At 45.3% G+C, this 24,209-nt stretch overlaps 1 protein-coding gene across 1 annotated transcript in view; it reads right to left on the reverse strand.

Moving 5' to 3' along the window:
• TUBGCP4 (tubulin gamma complex component 4) overlaps positions 1–20,097 on the reverse strand; it is a 380,747-nt gene extending 360,650 nt beyond the window's left edge. Inside the window, exon 1 of the mRNA XM_078683319.1 lies at positions 19,887–20,097. Within this exon, the coding sequence (XP_078539445.1) occupies positions 19,887–19,964 (78 nt within the window). The 5' untranslated portion in view covers positions 19,965–20,097. The remainder of the gene's footprint in view (positions 1–19,886) is intronic.
• Between the last annotated feature and the right edge of the window lie 4,112 nt (positions 20,098–24,209).

Below are 24,209 nucleotides of genomic sequence, written 5' to 3' on the forward strand. Positions count from 1 at the left end.
ACTCTGTGTTGCCCTAAGTCTCCTGATAAAAATGATACCTCACTTGTGTGGGTAGGCCTAGTGCCTGCAACAGGAAACGGCCCAAAAATGCATCGTGGACGGATCACATATTTCCAGTGAAAACTGACCCTTTTTTCGCAATGTGCCTAGCTGTGGATTTAGGACCCTAGCTCAGCCAGCACCTAGGAAAACCAAGCAAACCAGTATATTTTTGAAAACTAGACACATCCAAGGGAATCCAGGATGGTGTGATTTGTGAGGCTCTCACCAGGTTCTGTTACCCAGAATGTCTTGCAAATCTCAAATTGTCAAAAAAACAAAATAACACATTTTCCTCACATTTCTGTGATGGAAAGTTCTGGAACCTGAGGAGAGCCACAAACTTCCACCCACGCACCATTCCCTCAAGTCTTCCAATAAAAATGGTACCTCGCTTGTATGTGTAGACCTAGTGACCATGACAGGAAATGGCTCAAAACGTATTGTGAAGGCATCAAAATTACCAATCACAGAAGAACCTGGTTTTGCAAGAGGTCCCCTGCGTTTTTGGCACCAGGACTTTTTGGCTAAATCTGAGGTTTGCAGTGGATTCTGCGTAAGAAAACACCGGGGACCTACGTAATTCACACTGCCAGCTAACCAACAGTCTTCCCACACAGCCAGCCAACTGCCAGTCCATGCACACCGCCAGCCAAGTGCCACCCATGCACACCACCAGCCAAGCACCATCAAACGCACACCGCCTAGGCAAGCGCTAGTCCACACACACTACTAACATTCACTATTCAATACATACTGCCAGCCAAGCACAAGTCCACACACCACCAGCAAAATGTCAGTGCACACTACAGGGTTCTCTGCCCTCCTCACCCCTCATGGCAGGTCAGGGGTAATAACCCCCATATGTCCCCTGGGGGGGGCAGGAAGACTGTCCTTTTTGTTTTTTGGGGTGTGGGGGCATTAGCATGCCCATGTTTGGCAAAAAAAAATAATGCCTGGGACCTAGTGGGCTTTCTGCCAACCCTGGGGGGGATAAAAGAGTAAAAATGCCCAAACATATTTGAGGGGTGCAAACGCCCTTGCCCAAGGGGCAGCTTCCTCCACCCTGGTGTCTAATGGTGGATCCCTACTTGAGCAATCGCCCTCCTGCCACGATTCCCATGCAGGGATCCACTAGGGAAGGGGACCATTAAAAAGGGAAGATTCTTCCCTTTCAAATGATACCTCTCCCATCTGCCTATGTGCTTGGGGGGAGGGGGGTGCGGAGATAGTCCCGCGAGCATGTAGGCAGTGAAAGTAAAAGGAGCTGATTGGCTCATTTCACTTTCAATGTAATGACATTGGCGCACCATGCACACCGATCATTACAATGGAAAAAAATGCCTCGAGAGGTTGGGGAATCTCTTCCGAGCTCTTGAGGCAAAGGGATTTTGTGCTCCTGTGCAGAGGACGGAATGGTTCCTACCTCGGCACACTAAGCACTAAGCATGATGGAACCATTCTGTCCTGCACACACAATAGGTTAAAGAAGCCATGCACTGTAGTATCTGAACCAGAAGTATCAAATTGAGGTCATTTATCCAGCTTATCTTTGTTCACATTTTTGTTTACACTTGGGACTGGAAATGTTGCGGCCGAACAGTTTAGTGTAAAATTAAACTGTGGCGACATAATTCTTCTTTATAACTGTGTCTATGTTGAGGAGGATTTCTAATCCTTTTTTTCTTTGCACTCTTTACAATCAATTGGGAAGCACCTGGTTAGTGGGAGGTGGCCAAGGCATGGATCCGGTCAAATGCTCGTCCTCTGCACTCCATACCACAGTCCGGACTAATATTTAATAATCTGTGGATGGGGATGCTAAATGACTGAGACACACATGGCTTTGTTGGTGTTTGTGCCGTGGTTCACCACCCAGTGAGCAGGGAGGTTAGACGGCCACCAGACCACGCAATGGAGTTTACTGGTGAGTCAAATACTGCCGGCACCCAGCCGTGCGACAAGCCATGAAGAGCCTGGTTGCTGGGGGAATGTAACCCCACCCGGAGCTACCCCGTAAAGGTCAAGCGGAGGGCAAAAGAACAGTGGTGGTCCTCGGAGGTGCTCTCTGCCTACGGCCTGATCATCAGGCCCCACGGATGGAGCCGTCGGATGCTCTTGCCCTGCGAGGACCCAGCGGAGGGCCGATGCCTCCCGGAATTTTAGTATCCCATCACTGGTCTTTCTGAGTGGCCATGGAGCTGCATTAGTAAAGGCAGGGCAGGATGCTCCTTTTGTCCGTCGTGCAGTGCTGTGGGTCCGGTTGCAAATGTTCCTAGGCCCCAATGAATGGGGAGGCTACAGAGACAAAACAGACTCACTGAGTGGTCTAGTATGCGCGGGTTGGCCACTGGACCACGTGGCAGGGCTCACTGGCGAACTAAATGCTGCCAGCACAAGCCTCTCTACCACGCGGTGAGGAGTCTGTAACTCCATCCGGGTGCTTGCAGAGGAGCTGCGGAGGGCAAGGGACCAGTGAAATCTTATTGTGGTGCTCTCCACCTCCAACCTGGTCCTTGAACCCCACATCTGCAGCCATCAGATGCCCTTGACTTGCATTTGGGCCCAAGGAAGAGGCTGAGACTCCTTACCTCCCCCCCCCACCCCACCCGTGGAGTTTTGGGGGCCATCTGCAAGGCTACTTAGCTGACCATAAAGCCACATTGCACAGGTAAGGAGGGGTGCTCCTTGTACCAGGCTCTGCCTTAATGTGCATGCTTGCTGTAAGGTCACGAGGAACCAGCTCTTAGTGTCTGGGGGCATCTGTACCCTTCCCCCTGACTCTCTGGGAAACCCATAAACTGTATGCTTGAAGCGGATTGTCATATCTACCTTTGAGGCTGCCATACAGCTTGTTGTATTCTAGACCACTACTGAGTTGTACCCTCCTGCCCTCTACCACCAACCATGGCATCCACTTAACCTAAGATGAAAAAGACATCTAGTGTAAAGGACAAGCTGCTGGTGGAGGTGCAAGCCCAACTCTCTTGGTCCTGACACAGTGTGGATTCCAACTCACTGCCAACAGCAGACATGGAGGTCCCAGTCATTAACCAGGACTTTAACAACTTCATGCTTGAATTCACAAGGAGTTGACATCGCTTTGATAGGACATTAACAAATCTATAGCAGGTTTGGACCGGCATCTACATAAAATGGAGCGATGGTGGACCAACCTGAGGGCGCAGCTGTGGAACGTGACCAGGAACAGGATACGCTTTTCAAGAGAGTGGCAGCCCTTGAGCAAACCCAACATACTCTTAATCGGAAGGTCGACGATGGGAAAAACCATAGCCAAAGCATCAATTTGCACATCAGAGAAATCCGCTCGACTATGTCTGATTCCAAACTCCCAGCACATGCCCAACTTTTCCGCACCCTCTTTCTGGCTACTGTTGGGTTGGAAATACTATTGGATTGCACTCATAGAGTGTACTCAGAATTTAACGCAAACGTAACCTCACGCCAGATGTCCTAACCGAGATTCAATGTTAGAAACAGAAACAAGAGATCTGTCAAGTTTCCCACAAACAAAGCACTACTGAGCATACTGGTGAAAATAACCAGATTAATCAGGACATTTCAGCATATACTTTGGCGAACAGGAAAGAATTCAAAAGGGTAACTGAATTTCTACAAGAACATACATATTCCCTACCAATGGGGGGTTCCATTGCATCTGCTTTTCTCAGTTAATGGCAGGCACTGCCCCAGAGGAGGCTGCGACTTTTCTTCAACTCTAGACTGACCTGGGTCCATCCGCTCTACGACCTGTTACTCCAAATCGAGGAAAACTTAAGCAGAGGAGAACTTGTGAAACATCAAAGCGATGACGAACTACACGTAAACTGATCAATGAGGTGATGATTAAGCTCCTCTTATGATACCCATGACGGTCTCGTTGACACCAATGGCACTCCACTGAGACCTATCTACTCCTTATTTGCACCCTATACATGTCCTGGCTCATAAGTGAACTGCCCCCTTACTTTAATTACTGCCAGACTTTTTTCGCTGTTGTCTATATGCCTTGCACATAGTTTCTTGCCTTGCACATTTTTCTTCTGTTAAATGTGCAACATTGCACCACCTGTATGCATCGTTTAGATTTTAAATTTTAGACAGCCTGAAATGTGCCCTCTTTATTTTATATATTATGAGAGGGACTCGAGTACCTCTATTAATCTGTTCCAATTCATAGAGGGGAGTTTTGCTTCGGAATATTTTGCGCTGCTGTAAGACTGTCTGGCTACCTTTATATTCTTGACTTCAAGAACGTTCAGGGTTCAAATTCTCCCATGAAAAGTCGTACATTACTAAAAACGACTCTATGCTGAAGATATGGCTGTAGCTTTTCTTCAGGAGACTTTCCTCCTTGCGGAAGATGTGGCCCACCTTAACTCTCTGACATATACCCTACTATAGTATTCCCTGAGCAAAACAAAAACTAAAGGAGTCACCATTTATTTCGTCCAGGGCGCCCGTTCAATTGGCGGCTACAATCGGGTGCACTCAAAGTTTGAAAAGGGATTACACCAGATTACACACAATCGGGTGCACTCACTGTTTGAAAAGGGATTACACCAGTGGTGTAATCCCTTTTCAAACTTTGAGTGCACCCGATTGTAGCCGCCAATTAAATGGGCGCAACATATGGTGGACTTTTGACACTATGGACATATTCAATTAAGTGTCTTTGACACATTGTGCTCCACTTAAACTTCGTTTGTGGCACTTTGTTATTTCTGAGGACAAGCATCAATGAATGAAGGGTCCAAGTTTTTATACAGACTTATAACGCTCAAGTGAACTGTGAGTCCTGAAGATGACTGTGCAGTAATACAGTGGTCGAAATGCCGTCGACGATTCTGTGGCCAAAAATGATCGAAGGACACATTATTTATGTTTATGTTGTTCCTTTAGTATAACATGTAATGTTTCTGTTTGCCACCTGTCTGGTTTGTGTCTTTTTTGTACACCAGCACTTTGTCTTGAGCGTAATTGTGTGTTTTAAAAAAAATCTTTTCTTACTATGTGCAATAAATAATAACTTTTTTGATACTGTAAATATTGAGTTTATAAATTGAAAGGCTTCTTCACTTTTTCTTCTCTGTCTATTTACTATTGTTCTTACTTGTAATTAGATTGTTGAGTCGCACAGTCTAAGTGATTTCCCTCCTGAACCTACTGTTAGGTGTATCTATTGATTGTCCCTAGGTCAGGGTTGTCGGACAGCCTCTGTGGTTGCTAATGTTTTAAAACAGGTGGCAGGTATTTATGCTTGGCCGTCTGATAGAACTTACAGAAAAAGAAGAAGGAAGGATTCATTACATGGGCAGCTCAAGATAGAATTTGTATCAAACTGACCTAGGGGAAAGCACAGATGATATCTAATGCAGCCTAGGTGAAATTTGGTCAAAAGAGGTTATTCCCAAGCATCTTTCACAATAGACAGGTATGGTTCAGTGCTCGTTCCCATTTGAATTGCATCTAAATCTCTCTCAGTAGGCTTGGGCAGCTCCCTGCTCTCTCTATTGGCTGCCAAAAGCTCAGGTACAGCTCTCTAGCATACCAGTGTGTGATGATGAAAACAGATCAGGCCTGCCTAGGGCTTCCACAGTTCTTTTTAACATAGCTCAGACACGGAATTCTAATCCCAAAGTGAGAAGCAAGACAATCAGTAATAACTTCCCAGTTGAGTGATGTTTTCTCATTGCTCGAAATCGAGGTAGAAAGGAGGAGTGGGGCAAGCCCCGCCAGGTCCACCACATAGGGCAGGCCCAGTTCCTCATGCAGGAAATAATGTGGGCTACCTGGGGCTACTCCCATCAAGAGCGTGCAAAAGAGATTCTCCTCCTGTTTGAGCCTGGTGCACTCATGAAAGCCCCATATCCCTGCCCTATAGATCAAAACAAGTATACATTTCAATGTATATACCTCTAGGAGGGGTAAAACAGGTTTGCCATCGGCTTTTCGGAACACATCATACAAAGTCCCAAGTGAACAGCTGAAACTAAGACAATGATTTGAGATGCAAGGTAACTAGAGTCAAAGTCAAAGTCAAAAAGTACTTTATTCGGTTAAAAGAAACAATAACCATAAAAGCAACAAGTTAAGAATTCATTTACAGTGAATATTACAGCAATTTTTATCTAAGGAGGAGGAAACACAATTTTTCACTTAAGAAAAAACAGTTAAAAATCATCCAAATATATCGATTTTCGCAATTTAAAAACACGTTAAAAAAATTCTGATAGTGATGCAACATTAAAAACAGTGTCCATTCTTTGTAATTCAAGAAACGCTGGGCGGCATCTATTTAAATTCATATCTTTAAGTGCAGGGACAATAAATTTTCTACGAGGCAAAGTGTAAAATTTACAAAAAAATAAAACATGAATATCCGATTGGAGAGACAATTCATCACATGGGCACATACATAGTTCATTTGACCAAGAGTTCATTTCTGGGAAAGTCAATAACCTAAAAAGTATATTAAATCTAAAACGTGTTAAAAGAAATCTATCATGGTTCGACATACAACACACTCGTTTATAGTCCATACCCTATGCCACAGAAGGATGGGCTGTGTTCTAATTATATCAGAGATATATGGCTGTCCCAGCTCCACGTGGCAAATAAGGGTTGCAATACTTTCGGGTATGGACAAGATATGCCGCATAAACTTGTTTTCCACTAGCTGAATCGATTTTATGTTGGCATACCCCCACAATCCTGATCCAAACAAAGCCACCGATAGACATGTTGCGTTATAAATAGTTAAAATCTCTCTTATTGGTTTCTTTCCCAATTTTTTACAAAACTCTTTAAGGCCATTACTGTCTTTGAGAACAAAAGAGTTCTCGCTTTTATTGCACTTGCCCAGGAACCGGTCTCATGAACCAGGATGCCTAAATAAGAAAAAGTGGACGTATTTTCTAAGGGAGCATTATTTATAAACATCGTTTTCATTTGTTTCTTTGTTCGTGGTCCACAATTCATAGAGAAAGTTTTGCTGCAGTTAATAATTAAATCCAGGCTGAGCATAAAGTTATTGAAGGAAGTTAACAGATTTTGCAGGGCCATGGGGGTACGAGCCATTAAAACAGCATTGTCTGCATACAAGAGTGCAGGGATAGATCTTTTACCCACCTTGGGCATATCCTGCACTCTTGCAGGAGACGAGCCTCTAGACCATTTATATAGATCAGGAATAAAAAAGGTGCCAGTACGCACCCCTGGCGTACACCACGCCCTATTCCAAATGATCTACTAGATTCCCCCCTTTTCCGTACCGAACAATAGCAGTTGCCCCTGAATACAACTCCCTCAAAAACCGAATAATCGGTTCTTCCACCCCCAGCCTTAGCAGCAATTCCCATCGTTTATTGTGAGATACACAATCGAAAGCCGATGTACGGTCGACAAACGTAAAATATAAACGCTCCCTTTTTATCGTTATATATTTCTGCTGTACGATGAATAAATTTAAGCCCTGTTCAATGGTTCCTATACCCTTTTGGAATCCAAATTGGAGGTCACTTATTACCCCATTGTCCTCTGCCCAGTTTTGTAATTTTTCTAAAATAACTCTGCCAAGGATCTTTATCGATGAGTCAAGTAGGGATATTGGCCTATAACATGCACAGTTTTGCCTATCTCCCTTCTTGTAGATAGGAACAACAATCGATGTATACCATGACGGGCTAAAACCCCTTACTAAGGCTGAGTGTGTACCCATTTTGCCTACCCAGCATCACGTCCTGAACTGCGTGGGTAGGGGGCAGATCTTTTTGCCATACCGCAAATGGGGTATCAATCTCAAGAATTTGTGGGAGATGATCACTCATTGGTGAATCCCAAATCTTATATCCACTTACTTTATGGCCATAACTATTTGAACAGATAGCAAAATCAGTAGTGGTCGATGCTCCCCTACCAATAAAGGTCGGGGCAAATGATGTTGGTCGGTGGGCCACTTCATTTGTAAATCCCAAATCATAATTAAATAATATCTCGTTTAACAGATCCCCGATTAGAGTATGATCAAAATGTGTGAGATTAATGTCTTGCTCTAACATTAAACCACAAATACCTTTTTTGCCCTTTTTGCAAAGTGGACAATTAAAATCCCCCCCCACAATATCATTACTTCCTTCCCCTTGCTATCTATTTCACAATGTAAATATTTACTTAACATTTTCAATGTGTCCTGAATCGCGCTACTTGGAATATTATCATAAAAATTTATGATAATGACACTAGTTCCCCTCCTAGTGTCTATCACCATTTTGTGGTAAAAACTACATTTAGAATAGAATCGTACCCTCTCATATGACAAACGATTTGAGAGGAACGTAATTAAACCACCCTTAGGTCTCCCATAAGCTCCCCCCACTGCCGGCGTACAATAAGTTTTATAGCCGTGCATATGTATGGGATCGACGGCCCAAGTTTCTTGTAGGGCCACGACGTCATGATTAACTATAACAGTTTCCCAAGAAGGGTTGGTCATTTTCTGTCTTAGGCCTGTCACGTTCCAAAACATCAGGCTGCAGGTTTCTTTATTCTCATTTACTGCTGCCAAATCAGTGACGGCGTGTCTCATTTCCTTCCCATTTTCTTCTAAGTTACTTTTACCATGGACTTTTGTGGGCACAGGGAACTGACCGCCCTGACTCTTACGACCTGCTCCCTTTTTGCATATATTAGTCTCCTTCACCAGGGTTTTTGTCAAATGTATGGTTTCATTGACATGAGAGGTCCATGTATTATTTAAACTTCTTACAATCATATCTGGCACTTCCTGTCGAAAACTACTATCAGATGAGTTTGGGGGAGTGCATAAAGAAGGGATGCATTGGGGGACCATTTCACACTCTGGGCGTCAGTCGACAGCCTCCAAGTTACTGAACCGATTGTAACAAGGGATAAAAGGTGAACCAAGCTGTGGACCCATCCATTCTACACTATGCTGCTGCCCAGTATGAAATGTTCTCCCGGCCCTTCGTTGTACTAAGGTCCATCCATCGTCTCCCCCCCCTCCCCAACTATTTGGGTTGGAATTCCTAAACATTTCATGTCCCTTCCCTCCCCTGGAATAGTTTAAATCCCTGGTCCAGCTCCATCTATTATCTGTTTGCTCTACTGGGATAAAGAAATAGGACAGAGGTCTGGCCACAATTGCTGAATCACAATTTCTCGATTCCCGTGAACAAATGTAATCCACCGTATCAGGGTCTTCAAAGGTTACAACCACACAGTCCCCATGAGATGTTTTTCTATTGTACCCCACCCAGGGAACCCTCCGAACCATTAGAATGTTACTTGTTATTGCTGGTGGTAGAGGGTGGTTGGAATTTAACCAATGTGACACCTTATTTGTAAGTGCCCAATAGGGTTCTGTAATTTGGGTAGCCAGTTCTGGGACCCCAGTCAGGACCACCACGTAGGGGCATGCTTCTGGTGGTAAATTGATGCTTCTACGTTTTTCGGCCCCGTCTTGCCTGGCTGTTCGAGCAGTAGCGACCCCTCCCCCCCTCCTCAGCGCCTTGAGACCCTCACGGGTGAGTAGCACGCTATACAAATTTCTATGATTGATTGATTGATTGATGGTAAACTGGAGGGAAGATAGGCCTAGAGGAAAAATGCAAGTGGAATAAACTCAGAGATGGAGTAACCAAGGAAACCAAGGTTGTCTCTTTCAATAGAGGACTGTGAAAGAAAAACCCATATCCAAATGAATCAAGCCCTCGCTAAAAACAAAACACCCAAAAATGTACCTTAGACAGTTCTCTCACTCAAAGAAATCTCATGAAGGAATCGGACAGCATTCCTGGTGGTAAAGGAACGTCTTCTAAAAATCTTTCAAGAATAATCTGGCTCCCCCATTTTTATAAACAAATCTTGCATATTAAAACAGCAAAGTCATCATGGGTGATTGAAAGTATCAACTCTTTGGCAAATCAGAAATATGAATGTCATTACCTTAACACAAAGCAGAAAGCATTTAGCATCTTCAATTCTACTGTCATCCTGAGATGTCAGAACAAAATATAAAATATTTCAACAATGACAACAAATGATTAACCTTTTCCATGCGTCGAACGGCCGGTGGCTGTCCGACGTCACGGTGGGCATGTGCGGAGGACGGCCACCGGCCATCCAAACTGAGCACACGTCATTTTTGTCTGCACCGCGGCAGAATGTCCGCCGCAGTGAAGCGGTTAAGGACTAGTATACACAACAGAAGGATCTTCACATTAAAACAAGTTAGAAACATTAGTGTTGAATTCATAACAGTGGAAATAAATAAACCATTACTTCCACTTGACTTCGCTCTGCGGAGCTTGGGGGGAGAGAAGATGCGCAGGAGGGACAGGATAGAAGGAAGTGAATACAGGACTGAGTAACAAAAGGAGCATACATCTTGTCCAATATTGTGTTTGATATAAATATGGCATAAATGAATTACATTATTAAACACACTTCTACACATCATATTAAACTTGTTTGAACTGTAACCATATTAACTCATTATATTCGTATTGGATCCAAAATAATTATTATTCTTTTTTATTGTATAAAATATAAACCTAGACAAACCCTACTACAGGACTATTAGAAGAGCTTCGGCACAGTCTTTCAGGATCTTCATAAGAACCGTGCTAATCCATTGAAACGGGAGAAAATGTGTACAGAATGCTGGGAGGCCAAGAAAAAGATGCCATAGCATCCTCTCCCCACGCCGCCTGACACAGAAGAGTCCAACAGTTGGGAAAGAGAGCATTTCTTAGAGACACAAATAGGTCAAGTCCTGGGGCACTGAACCCATCTGAACGTCCGAGGAGATAGAGGCAGAGAGACTGAGGAGAGGAATGTCTAACACAAGAGATCCGCAAGCCCATTCTCCCTCCTTGGAAGATGGTCTCTATCAGAGAAAGCATTCCTGTCTGCTCCGATAGTGAGGAAAAGAAGGGAGAAGTGGTACCACCAGAGGTTTCACAAAGGCCCTTGTGATCCGATTCTGATATGTACATGGCTGTTCAGGATCTGTGGAGCAAAAGATAGGAAAGTCGTGTGAACTGCTTATAGCTACTTCCAGTTCAATGACATCCTAGATTCTGACATGGTCCGAAGACCTTGACTCAAATATTCCCTAATATGGCTCTGTGGTATCCTGGTTACCTCTACCTAGGTCACATGATGCCACATGTTCTGGAATGTGGGATAGTGGAATGGAGTGGTAGTCAGTTGGATGGGAGTTAGGTAGCATTGACACGTTACCCGCTTGCTCGTCATATAAAGGTCTACCTACCTTGACAGACTCCCCACACCAGATTACTTGCATCCGTCGACACAAATTATATGAATGCATATAACAAATTCTACTTATCTCAAGATTGGGAAATTAGTTTTTTTCCTTCTTACGATGGCGGAGTATATTGCGCAAACCAAGAAATAGCTCATTTGGCAAAGACTGGGACGAGGTAGTCGGACAAGGTAGGTAATGTCCCGGTTACTTACCGGTAATCTTCATTACTCCGACTCCAGGTCTTCTTTGCCACACTAATAACACATGAGCATTCTGCTCCCACAGAAACCCTAAGTAAAATGAGCTAGCTTTCTAGTCTCCCTATCCCTCCAACAAGGCCCCCATCGTCCTCCACTAATCCTATACAAGGATAACATACATAAACCACGACCTGTACACAAAGCCATAGCCATGAAGCACTACAAGGGCCGGGACAGAAGGGAAACAATACTGTGGCGAGGAAGACCTGGACTCAGAGTAATGAAGATTACCGGAAAGTAACTGGGGCATTACCTCCTCGTCTGTCTTCCTCGCCACAGTAATAACACATGAGCAGATACCAAAGCAACATCAGCTTCATGGATAAGGAACACAGCTCACACAGTGAAAGCCAAAACAAATGTTTAATGAAAACACAATACACATAGAGAAAAACTCAAGGAGTTCACAGAGTCCAGAACTGAAGAGGCAAAGGCAATGAAAGAACCCCCCCCCAAACTCTAGCCGGTAATGCGTAATGAAGGTGTGAGGAGACAACCAAGTGGCCGCCCTGCAAATATCCTCCATGGACACACCCTTAAAAGCAGCCCGAGAAACAGCCACAGAACTAACCAAGAATCGGGTGGGAGGGAAATACCAACTGAACATCATAAGCAGACAGAATAGTCTCCTTAATCCACCGGCTAAGAGAAGAAAGGGACGGCTTTACGCTCTGACGCGTAACACTGAAAGTGACAAACAAATTGTCCACCTTACAAAAAGAATCTGTGCAAGACAAATAAATCAACGCTTCACATCCAAAAAATGCAACAGATACACCTCCCCAGAAGGATCCGGAAAGAAAACAGGGAGGACAACCTCCGCCGGCCAAAGGAAGAAAGAATCCACCTTAGGGACAAAAGTAGCATGGGCACTTAAGACCACCCAATCCTCCAGAATTCTCAAAAATGGAGCAGACCTCAAGAAAGCCCATAATTCACCCACACGCCTGGCAGAGGCAATAGCCACCAAAAAAACACCTTTAAGGTAAAAAACTTCAAGTCAAAAGATTCCAGAGGCTCTAAGGGAACCCCTTGAATGTCTTGAAAACCAATGGAAGATCCCATGGAGGAGGAGACAGCACAGGACAAGGGCTTTGAAAAGCCAAAGACTTGAAAATACGAGCCTCCAGGGGCTCAACCGTCACAAAAGGGGAACCATGAAGAGCTTGAATAGCCGCCCACTGTGCTCGGAGGGTAGAAAGGGCCAAGCGCAAATCAAAACCCCCCTTTAAAAAAAAACAGAACACGAGCAGGATCCCACTCATCAACAGACCAACCATGGCGCAGACACCGTCCGTTAAATTTGCCCCAATGCTTAGCATAAGGCTTCAAAGTAGAGAGGATCCTGGACTGTTGTATATGCCAGAAAACCCATAGACCGGAACACCGGAAGAGGAACCGGAGGACCCATCAACGGATATGGAGGGGACGGCAATGTCCAACCCGGAAACACCGCCAACACCAACAACAGAGGAAACCACGGGCGGCGGCGCCAACCCAGTACCACCAGAAGCACCAAATCCCCCTCCCTCCTGATCTTCTGCAAAACTGCCGGAATCGGGGGAAAGGCATACAACAGACCCAGCGGCCACCGGAAGGACATCACATCCACTCTCCAAGTCACTCGGCAAGGCATATTCGTGCAGAAACAACGGATCTTGGCTTTGTCCGGGGACGCAAACAAATCCACCGGACACCCAAACATCCTCTGCAACCTCCGGAACATCACCGGGGTCAGAGACAACAACCCCATGGAGGGAAAGACCCTGCTCAGGCAGTCAGCCACCACATTCTCTCCAGCCCGGGCGGTAAATACCAGCCAGGTAAGCCAACTTCAAGTCTGCCCAGGAACAACTGAGGCAACTGAGGGAACGAACCCTGTAACCCCCGATGATGGATGTAGGACATGACAACCTGGTTGTCCGTTCTGACCTGAACATGGTGGCCCTGCAGCAAGGCTGCAAACGCCAAGAGACCCAACTAAACAGCCTTCGGCTATCTGTAATTGGAAGAACAAGATATCAGAGTACTGGAACACCTGCCCTGCACTGAAGAGTTGTTTCGGGTAGCCCAGACTGGCATCCGTAGTAACCACCTGAGACGGAACTATCAGAAAAGCACAACCCCTGGAGAGATGGTCCCCATCCAACCACCAACCCAGATCCTCCCTCACCTGGACTGACACAGGAACCCCTTGATTTAAATCCTGACCAAAGGGGAGCCAATGGGATAAAATATGGTATGGTAGGAGAAGCGTGGCTCAGTGGTTAGAGGCGGCAGACCCGGAAGCTGAGATCGGCCGTGGACCAGGGTTCCATTCCCCGCCTCGGCGGGACTCGGGCTCAAAAATTCCACGGACTCGACAATTCTCGCTCCGGTGCCTACTCGACTCACGGGGTCACACTCTGCGACTCTGGGCAATAGCTTGCTTAATCTCCACTACGGCCCCTCGCGGCGGGATGCCTGGCTTTCACCTTGTGGATACCCTGCCGGGGTATCTCACAGGGGAATACCAGGACGGGTTCCCTAAGCAAGCGCCTTGATGCCTTCGGGTGATACGTGCGCTATATAAGTCGCAATACATACATACATACACACGATACATATGGAGACAAGCCCATGGAACCACCAACAAGGAGGTGGACATCAGACCCTGCACCCTTAACCAAAGCCTCATGGGAGGACAAGTCCTGGACATCAGGGACTGAATCTCCAACATCAGAGTCATCTTCTGGGTATAAGGCAGGAACACCAAACCCAACAGTGTCATGATACAAGCCCACGTGTACGTCAGACCCTGAGAAGGAACCAGGCAAGACTTCCCCCGATTTACCAGAAATCCATGTCCTTCCAGCACCTGGCAAACCTCCTTGACATGAAGCTACACCTTAGATAAAGAAGAAGCAGAAATCAACAAATCATCCAGGTAAGGAAAAAACATTAATACCCCTCCCCTGTAAAAGCCCAATTAGGGGGGCCAAAGTAACACAGGCCAAAGAGCAAAACCATGAACTGATAATGAAGGCCCAACACACAGAAGCAGAGAAAACTCGGGGATTCCAGATGGACAAGGAAATGGAAATACACATCCTGTAGGTGGAGGGAAGCCAGAAAATCCCCTTGATTGATCAAAGGAAGGATCACCTGCAGGGACACCATCTTGAACTTGACCAGAGGAATGAACCAATTCAACCACTTCAGATCCAACACCGGCCTGAGGTCGCCGGTATGGTTCTCCACCAGAAAGAGAATAGAGTACACCCCTAGCCCTCTCTGCTCCCGGGGCACCGGAACCACAGTGCCCTTGGCCACGAGACAACAGACCCCCTCCAGGAGCGCCTCTCTCTTCCAAAAATAGTCTGGGGGACGGAGGAGCTACGCTAGCAACCAAGATGGCCGCGTAGGCTCCCGGCTCCGCCGACCTCCTACTCCCGCCGGAATATCCTGATATTCATCCTGTTCTTGCGCCCAGCCATGGTGTATATGAACCTGCCGTGAGGTTAATGGTGCTTTCCTGAGATCTCTACCTGCTCCGCGGACGAAGATACGTCGAGTGGAAGTCTGCGGCCTAGATCTGCCCAGAAGCCGGGGTCTCGGGTACTGGCCCATCCGGGTTTCAGTTCAACAACATCGGCTGTGGCGGTGTGTCTGGGTCCGGTCTACCGGAGTGGAGGGGGGAAATTTAACCTCGCCTTTCAGTCTGCTGTGGATGGTGCTTGCTGACTTGCTGAAAGTCGTGGGGGGTGACAATTCAACGCCTGCAGCTGTGCACGGGGACCGAGCCCGGTGACCCGGTAACGGGCCCGCTGGTGTTCGCTGGGTCTGGATCTCTGCCAGCGTTGGCGGCCTTAGGGTGCAATCGTTGGGTCTCCCTCCGCTCCCTACTCGCACGCCCCCCCCTGAGACATCGGGCTTGCCCGGGGAAGCGATCATGATTGAAACTGAGCGTGGGCACGTTGAACGACATGAGAGTCACCCGTCGCTACGCACTGTGTTGGCAGCCATTGAATCTATGCATGCGTCTGTTGAGTACCGTATTCAGAGGATGATGGCGCGCCTGTATGAGATGGAACGGATTGGACCGGACCCTACGCCACTACGAAAAACAGAGACAACCGAGACACCCAATATGGCCACTCTGATGAAGAACATAGACCCCCTATCGTGTGCGGAACCGGAGCCTTTGTTCAGTGTTTTGGACAATCTGCATAAGCTTCAGGACACTCAGAGACTGTTCAACTCACGATCGCTACTGACTATGGAAGGACTAACCGATGTACCCACTCCGGAAACTTTTTACGAACACTGTTCTTGGAATGAAACTGTGCCACTTCCCTATGCAACTGCGCAGCTAAGATGGCAGACGATTCAACGTTGGGAGTCGATGATGGGGAAGGGAGTCTCAGGATCTGACAATGTCTACGGCATTACCGTGTGGACACTTCGTCTTGTGTTAAGTCCTATTGCAGTCTTATTATATGCTGACTGTCCGGTGGAAGAGGTGGTTTATCCGGAGGGGACACATGTGTCTGATCAGGAGGGGCAGGGGTGAGATCGAGGGACTGGGCTTGACTCAAGTTTTGATGGGCACGGGAACCGTTAAGTTTAGTATATAGGAAGGCTGGGCGGTGTTTCAAGATCCCCTTGTTGAGATACATATTTGTCACTTGATAGATTCTTTTTTTTAATCTGATTCGGGGATCCAAGGTCCGGGTGGGGGGGGGAGGGGCGACCGGGAGCCTGTACAAATATGCCCTCCTCCACTTCTCTTTTCTACCTTGGTAGATTCTTCTTCTTTTAGATACTAGTTAGTTGGGGCGACAGGCACGCTGCTACTGGGGGTTAGGCGATAGCCGTTTGCAGGGGTGCAGGGTTGGGTTTTTTGTTTTCTTTTGGTTATCGTCCATATGGTTTCCTCTCCTTTTTCTTTTTTCAACCTTGCCTCTATTCATAGTATGCTCGTAATATCCTGGTTTTGATTCTTAATTTCTTGTATCTGGTTGTCATGATTCTCCTGCTGCTTTGATCTCATGGATGGGAAGGTACAGAGAACCCGCACTAAGATTGTTGACTGATTATATTGATGCAGTTTTTGTGTTGGGCGTAATTGTGCGAGCCTCGCAAGTATACTAGTTGCTCTATGTCTATCCTGTTTTTGTACCGATCCACCCTTTCATTACGATATGTATGTATGACGCCAGATATGTCCGTTTAATTTTCCTTTAAAATAATAAAAAGATTTTAAAAAAAAAAGTCTGGGGGCGTCAGGACGAATCCAATGCGAAAACCTTCTGACACCACCTGAAGGACCCATGGATCTGAAACAGTTCTCATCCAGCTGTTCACATAGAGAGACAGGCGAACTCTCACCGGCCCCAAGCTCGGTGCAACCTAGTCAGGATTTTAAGGGGGCAGAAGAGGTGGAAACAGCAGGAAACCGGAAACCGGGATTTGTCAGAGGAAGGAGGAACCCGGCTACGCCCTCTTCCACGAAAGGGCTAAGAAACCCTCCCTTGACAAGCAGGACAAAATGCTCTACATGCCCCCCCAAAAAAATCAGGAACGTGCCGATCTCTCTGGGGCCAAAAGCTTACGATCTTCTGCAGACTTTTTGACCATCTCCTTCAAGGGATCACCAAAGAGCTTAACACCAGAAAAAGGAATCCTAATGAGCAAGCCCTTATGAGTGCCTCAGCCTTCCAGGAACACAACCACAATTGGCGACGAGCCGCAATAGAAGACCCAGCCATAGAGGCAGCCACTCCCAAGGAATCAAATGAAATGTCAGAAAGGAGCCGGGCATGCTGTTCCATCAGAGCAAGAGTGGGAGAAACGTCCTCGCCCTGGTCCAAGAACTCAGCCAACGACTGGAAGTCCTTCAACAGTGACTGAATGTCATAAGAGGAATAAGTAGCAGCTCTAATATAAAAATTGGAGGTAGCAAAAGTATCCTTCACAGCCACATCAACCTTATTATCTACAGGGTCTGCAGGAGAAGCATCCTCTGAAATAATAGTGCCCTGAGAAGACATGCCAGCCATTAAAGAATCAACTTTCACTGAGGCCGTAAATGTAACTGCAAAGTCATCTCTTGGCCAGAAACCGAGGACAACTACTTCTATCGACATCTTTTCAGGCAGAATGCAACACCTTTAAAATAGAGGAGTTAGGATGCAACGACTCAGGCTCCTTTTTCTGATATTGAGAAAATAAATCCATATCCTCCACATCAACACCAGAATCCGGGAACAATAGGTTAAAGCGAATATGCTGAAGGACGTCTTTATGATCAGACCCCTGCACAAACTGCCCCTTAAGTTCCGCATCCTCTTCCCCATCAGAGTCATGGGAGGGACCAGGATCACACCAAGGCTATTTCTGAAGGAGGAACAGCCTCCCTATCTCAAAAAGCCGCAGCAACAGCTGTCTGGATCGTTTGTTGTATCACAGCTAGAGAAGGAAAAGTCTCAGAAGGACCCCCAGCATGAGACGAATCCAAAGCAACACCAGCCTCCATAATATCCATAGTACAATTGGCAGGAGAAAGCACTATGGCAAGCCAGGACACTCAAATACATCCTTGTTGCCCATGACAACCCCCCATAATGCCTCAGGATGGCCTCCGGCAGCGTGTACGTCTTTGTTAAGTAGAAATATGGTGACTGGTACCTTGTGCGACATTGAAAAACCATGACAGCACATAGCCGCCCCCACTGCCGCCCCCACTGCCACCCCACTGTCACCCCACTGTCACCCCACTCCCCCCCCACCAGGCTGCCGCACAAAACCACAGCAGCACCCAGACTCAGCAGCCGAGTCACGCCGTTGAGTACAACCATATCGTCCCCGCAGGGAAAGAAGGCAGCCAACCGGGGGGCAACCGACTGGGAAAAACAGGCAGTCAAAAAGTGAGTAAACCCGCCGAGTCCGCTAGAGCAGGACCCAGCAAACTGCAGCAATTAAGTCACCATTAAAATAAATACTGCATACTCTGAAAGTCCGCTAGAGCAGGACACAAGGAGCACAGTAGAAGAGGCCACCATTGAATGCCTCGCAAACCAAGACCCCCTGGGGCATAAAGAGTTAGCTACATTAGGACCGCAGCCCCAACAACCTGACCAGGAAACAGCACTCAGAATAGTGCAGAAACAAAAAAACAGGTTGTGGTTCCTGTCTGTTATCCTTTTATAGAATTGGAGGAGGACGATGGGGGCCATGTTGGAGGGATAGGGAGACTAGTAAGCTAACTAATTTTACATTAAGTTTCTGTAGGAGCAGAAAGCTCATGTGATATTACTGTGGGAAGACGGACGAAGAGGTAATGAGGAGCTGAGGCTTGTGCCCACTAAGTTTTGCAATTTGGTACCCAAGATAGGCAGGTGTAAAAACGTCATTGTTAAATTGAAAGATGTCTCGTAGACAGGTTGTGTAGAAAACAAGTTAATGGTTTCTTCGTCAGGTTACAGGTTCAAATATAAGTTACAGGATGGTAGTAAGATCCATAATATGCCTCACCAGGAACAGTTTCCTTGCTGCTTAGCCCATACTCCAAATTAATTCTCCTCAAGCCCAAACACACTCAACATTCCAATGAATCACCATTGGCCGAGCAGCAAAGCAGAGAACAAGAATAGGGAGGATGCATTAACCTAACAAGTAGATTATAACAGTCATCCAGAATCCAACACATCAGTATCCCTTGTGAAAACATTAATCTTTTGCATGGAAGAGTTCTTGCAGGAAACACAATACAATACTGACAAGTTTTCAACATCCCAAGTTAACCCGAGCGCAACCACATGGAGCCACTGTTAAAGGAAATCTAATAACTCTAGACCTCTTAGGTGTACCGAGGCAGCTTGCCAGAGCCGTGACACACACATGATGCTGAAAGCAGCAGTATCACATGTACTGCAGAGTGATAACACAGGGTGACAGAAAAACACTCAACAGCACTACACAGAACGGAGACACCCGTAACGCACCCTTGCCTAGGTTGCTCAACTTTTCAATGCTAAGTGTTCCCTTTACTCTGCTATTTCCCTCTTCCCCTCTCTTGTGCCTGTGCTGACTCTGCCCCTAGTCTAGTAGTGAGCCGGGCCCCTTCCCAGGTAGCATGACGCTCCATTTGCTTCCCACGCCTTAATGCCCACTTTCTCCCCACTCCTCTTTCTCCTATGCCTCAAACGTGTCTGTTTTGCCTGTACCATGGCGCTTAACGGTCTCTTAACTGTTGCAACCATTCCTCTGCAGCCACTTTCCTCCTCTGTTACCTGCAGGCCGGTGCGCTTGTTCCACGTGAAGATGCTCCCCCGGTAGCCGCTCAGCGCCATCAGCAGCTCGTGAATCATCCTCGGGCCCTGCAAGGCTGTTCAAAGCCTCGGACTCAAGTACAGTAACACACTGAAGGCTCAGTGAAAGAGAAGACCGGCCAAATGACAAGACGCTTGCCACTGTGTACAAATCAAGCCGGCGTCTTTGTCAAAAGAAGCCCGAAGCAAGCCCGTCCCACATAAAGACGACGTAGTCACAAAAAATATTGTATACGAAAGTCTATGCTATACACAGGACAAATACAATGGAATGATAATTATTTGTTATGCAAGTTAGCAATAATATGAATATAAATTATATTTAAAAAGGCGAACAGTATCTGCTCTTTAATATTGTCCTCCAGAGCACGTCTGAAGCACTCCCCATCAACGCTACTAAACTTAAGCCGCCTCCTTGTTGCGGACTTCAGTTTCAAAAGCTTATAAATAAATACCCTTCCCGCCGCTTCTACCGCGCATTTCCAGCAGAGGGCGAGTGATGCTGCCTGACGGGATACGTAGTTTTTCATCTGACACCTTCCTCTAATAGTGTTTACTTGCTCGAGGATAGGTCATCATTACCCACATACGTGGTGCTTATACTGTTCATCCTAGAAAATGGAAGGTAAACTAAGATGCTAAAAAATGTAAACCTGTGGCGTTTCTACAGCCGGAACACTGACCACCAACAAAGCGATATGCATATCTGCCAAGTTTGAAGTTTGCTTGTGTGGCATTTACATGTTACAGTGTCCATATGTGTGGAGTTCTCCGAGGTATTTACCAAGTGTGGTAAAGCTTTCCTATTCAGAGTTTTAAAACTGAAAATGGGACAGAACATGCAAAATCGTTTTTAACACAACAAATTCTGCATGTTTTGACTTTTTTTTCCTGGACTCCCCCCCTCCCGATACATTTCAGCATGTTTGGCTGCCAGAATTTATCAGGGAAAACTGTGAGGATGTGATAATTCTCACACAATTCATAATTCCGATGCCTGTGTAAACACGTTTGAACAGGAATGAGAGTTTAGCACTTTAGTCGTAGAGAGCCTAAGAGCAGGGCTCGAGTCGGGGTACCACGCGGGTGGACAGCGCCCCCCCACTTCTTTTAACTTATTTTACCGGGCCATCCCCCTGCCCAAAAGCTGGACTGGACAATGATGGCGTTACTTACCGGACCGGCCGCCCCTTCAATCTAAGAACCTTGACGTACTTCGTGCATACGTTCACTCCGTTGTTTCTTATTTCCTTTACAACCATTTCCAACACCCCCCCTTAATTCACACTACTTTGACCCAGCGTTGCGTTACACATTAGCAACGCTTTACAGAGTTTGCCAATGAAGCTCACTTCTGTTTTCTCGTCTTTCTTGGAACAACATGGTTTCCCTTTCAAGGGGAATTGCAGCATTCCCTATGAGTGTTTTTTTTTCCATTGATAGAAGTCTATGTTTTTTACCTTTCATGATGTCACTTCCTGTCGTAACATCACTTCCTGTCTTTGAGCGTCTCCCCACTTCTTTATTTAGGACTTGTGCCCTGCCTAAGAGTCAGAGTACAAAAGTAGCAATCCCCTGACACAAAAGCATTACTGAAGGCCATCTGCCTCATCATCACATGCCTCCAAAATCTTGCGTTTGGTTCTCTTCCTTGCTGGCCTGAGACCCTACTTTGCTTTGGTATAAGGTGCTACCTTGTCATACGTGAGAAAGACTAAATTAACCAGTGCTACCGTATAGTCCCACTTGGGAGCTACTAATGTCAAAACCCAAACATACCTAGAGAAAATAATTAAGAAAGAGGCTCACATGTCCCACAGATGTCCAAAAGATACTTCATTAGGACTTACATAGCATCTGCACATTATTTCATTTCAGGTGTGAGTAGCTTATCCTGTTCACATGTATCTTGCAACTTTGTGTAGTTATCCATAAAGTAGCCCAGCCCATAGGTTCTAGATCCGTTATAGGCTCAGAATCTGATGGTTCTTTTTTTTCGCAGAATGTCAGTGTAGAGGGGAAAATTCTTTATTTATTGTTACCAGAACAGTTCAAAGGGACCCTTGGAATACATAGTAACTACAGACAACTGCGTAAAGTTAGCATGTTTATTGCAAAGCCAAAAATAACTGGACATAAAGACACCTCAAGTTGAGGGTGTACAAGTACAATGGAAACAACATAAAGCCAAACCTGCGCACCCAACTTAATCCATGAAACATACACAAGATAGTCAGTTCCAAAAGTAGAAGGCAGATAATCATTGAACTAGTGTTCAATTTTCCCTGCATCAAGAGTTGATTAGAGTAAAGCATTAGTCTGTCCCTACTCTAACACTAACTTGGCATCTCTACTTATCATTCTCAGGAAGGATTCAAGATAGATGGTGTCAGCTGTGAAGTCTTCCTAAGAAGTTCCACACATCAATGGGTCAAGTAACTTGAAGGTACAGGGCTCATTCTAAGTAGCTCTTTCTCTCAAGGCAGAGGAGGAAGGAAGGGCCACTTTCCCTACATGCACTACAATTTACAGGTGATAACTCCCAGCAAGCCTTCCGATGAGTTACGCCATCCACTCCATGCACAATCCCATAAGTGAATTTCCACTGGAAAACGATTCTCCAAAGCTGCAGCATTGCCGACCTTGGTTCCCAATCCTTTTACGCTGTGAAATGCACAACTCCTCTTATCAAAATAAGCTCATGATGTATCCCCTTCTCCTCTCGCCTGACTAAGAAAACAAAGGCATTATTCTTACTAACAAGGACGCTTCTTCCACCTGCAACAGAAACGCGAGAAAGAACAAAATCCACAGCGCACATGAAATTCAAACTTTTGATGCTAAACAAGAGCTTCCAGGGAAAATACATTTCAGGCCTACAAATTCAACTGACAAAAGAAAATGTCACATGAACTTTACGTGGTCGTATAGAAAAATGAAACACATTCAATTGGTATTACTACTATCGTCTAAATTAATACATTCATAAGCGCATCAAATACATGAATAATTGTCACCAATGTGCACAAATTCTGCATGTTAACATTTTCAACTAAATGCATCTACTTTCTACATTATTTTCTCCATGTTACATCAAGTGTCCTAAAATTCATCACAGTTTACATTATTACATTTCATTTCTAATACCTCATGTTAATACAACAAAGGATTATACGCAGATGCAGACCACACATGTGATTATAATTAGGGCTCCCGGTTTTATGGTATTAATTTTTTGTACATTTCCGTCTGTATTTATCCATATTTATTTTTTGTCAATTTTATCTGTATTTATCCATATTCATTATGGGTCTGTGAGAAAAATAAAGCTTAAGCTGGTATATTTCCACATTTATTTAACCAATAAATATACAGTCATGCTTGAATGCCTGCCTGGTTTCAGTGATAAGAATATGCGTAGGAGATAAATCAATGCACATATATGAAAATATGCACATTTCAGTATCAGCCATGTGCATATCTACTAATGTTTAAGCCTCTTTATTAAAATTCCTTTTTTTAATCCCCTTAACCCCTTCGACGCTCATGACGAGATCAGCTCGTCATGAGTTACGCCTCTCGTACACTCATGACGAGCTGAGCTCGTCATGTAACGAGGGTTTTTAAAAAACTCAGCGCACAGCGGGAAAACGCTTAGCGCGGATGCGGTCAAATATCAATCTACACAGTTATTGGCCTGGCAGTCATGTCACAGTGTATTTTGAATCACTCAAAAAGCACCCAATTTCTGTTTTTATCCACATTTGAAAATAAATACAGACAATAACATAAATGGTTTTCTGTCTGTATTTATCTTTAAAAATCAGTAAAAACGGAAAACAGGGAGCACCCCTACTAGTAAAATGTGTTTTCAGCTACATCATCCATCACTGCTACTTGTAGTTCTGCATCTATAATGGGAAAAGAAAAACTACAAGAACATATTCTATTCACTGAAGCTATTAATGTGAAAACGTAATAATTATGGTGTTTTGACTTGTTTTTATACAATAAGCAAAATGCTTGGAAATATTGCAAAACAAATTCAGGTCTTTGCTTTTATGTGCAAAAACATACCAGACACTTTTAATTCAGTAGTGCTATCTTTATTTTACACTTTCTCCTGGCAAGTTAGCCAAAGCATTCCAGTAGGAAGTTAGAAACCATTTGTTACCTCCATGTGGTCAATGGCAATTCAAAGCATTCATCAAAAAATTGTTTTTTTTGTTGCTTCCTTTTATTGATGACAAGCTATTTTAACAATCTATATCTGACAAGTTTCTC

This window comes from Lissotriton helveticus, chromosome 3_1 (genome assembly GCF_964261635.1).
Source record: "Lissotriton helveticus chromosome 3_1, aLisHel1.1, whole genome shotgun sequence".
In the NCBI taxonomy this organism is placed as follows: domain Eukaryota; kingdom Metazoa; phylum Chordata; class Amphibia; order Caudata; family Salamandridae; genus Lissotriton; species Lissotriton helveticus.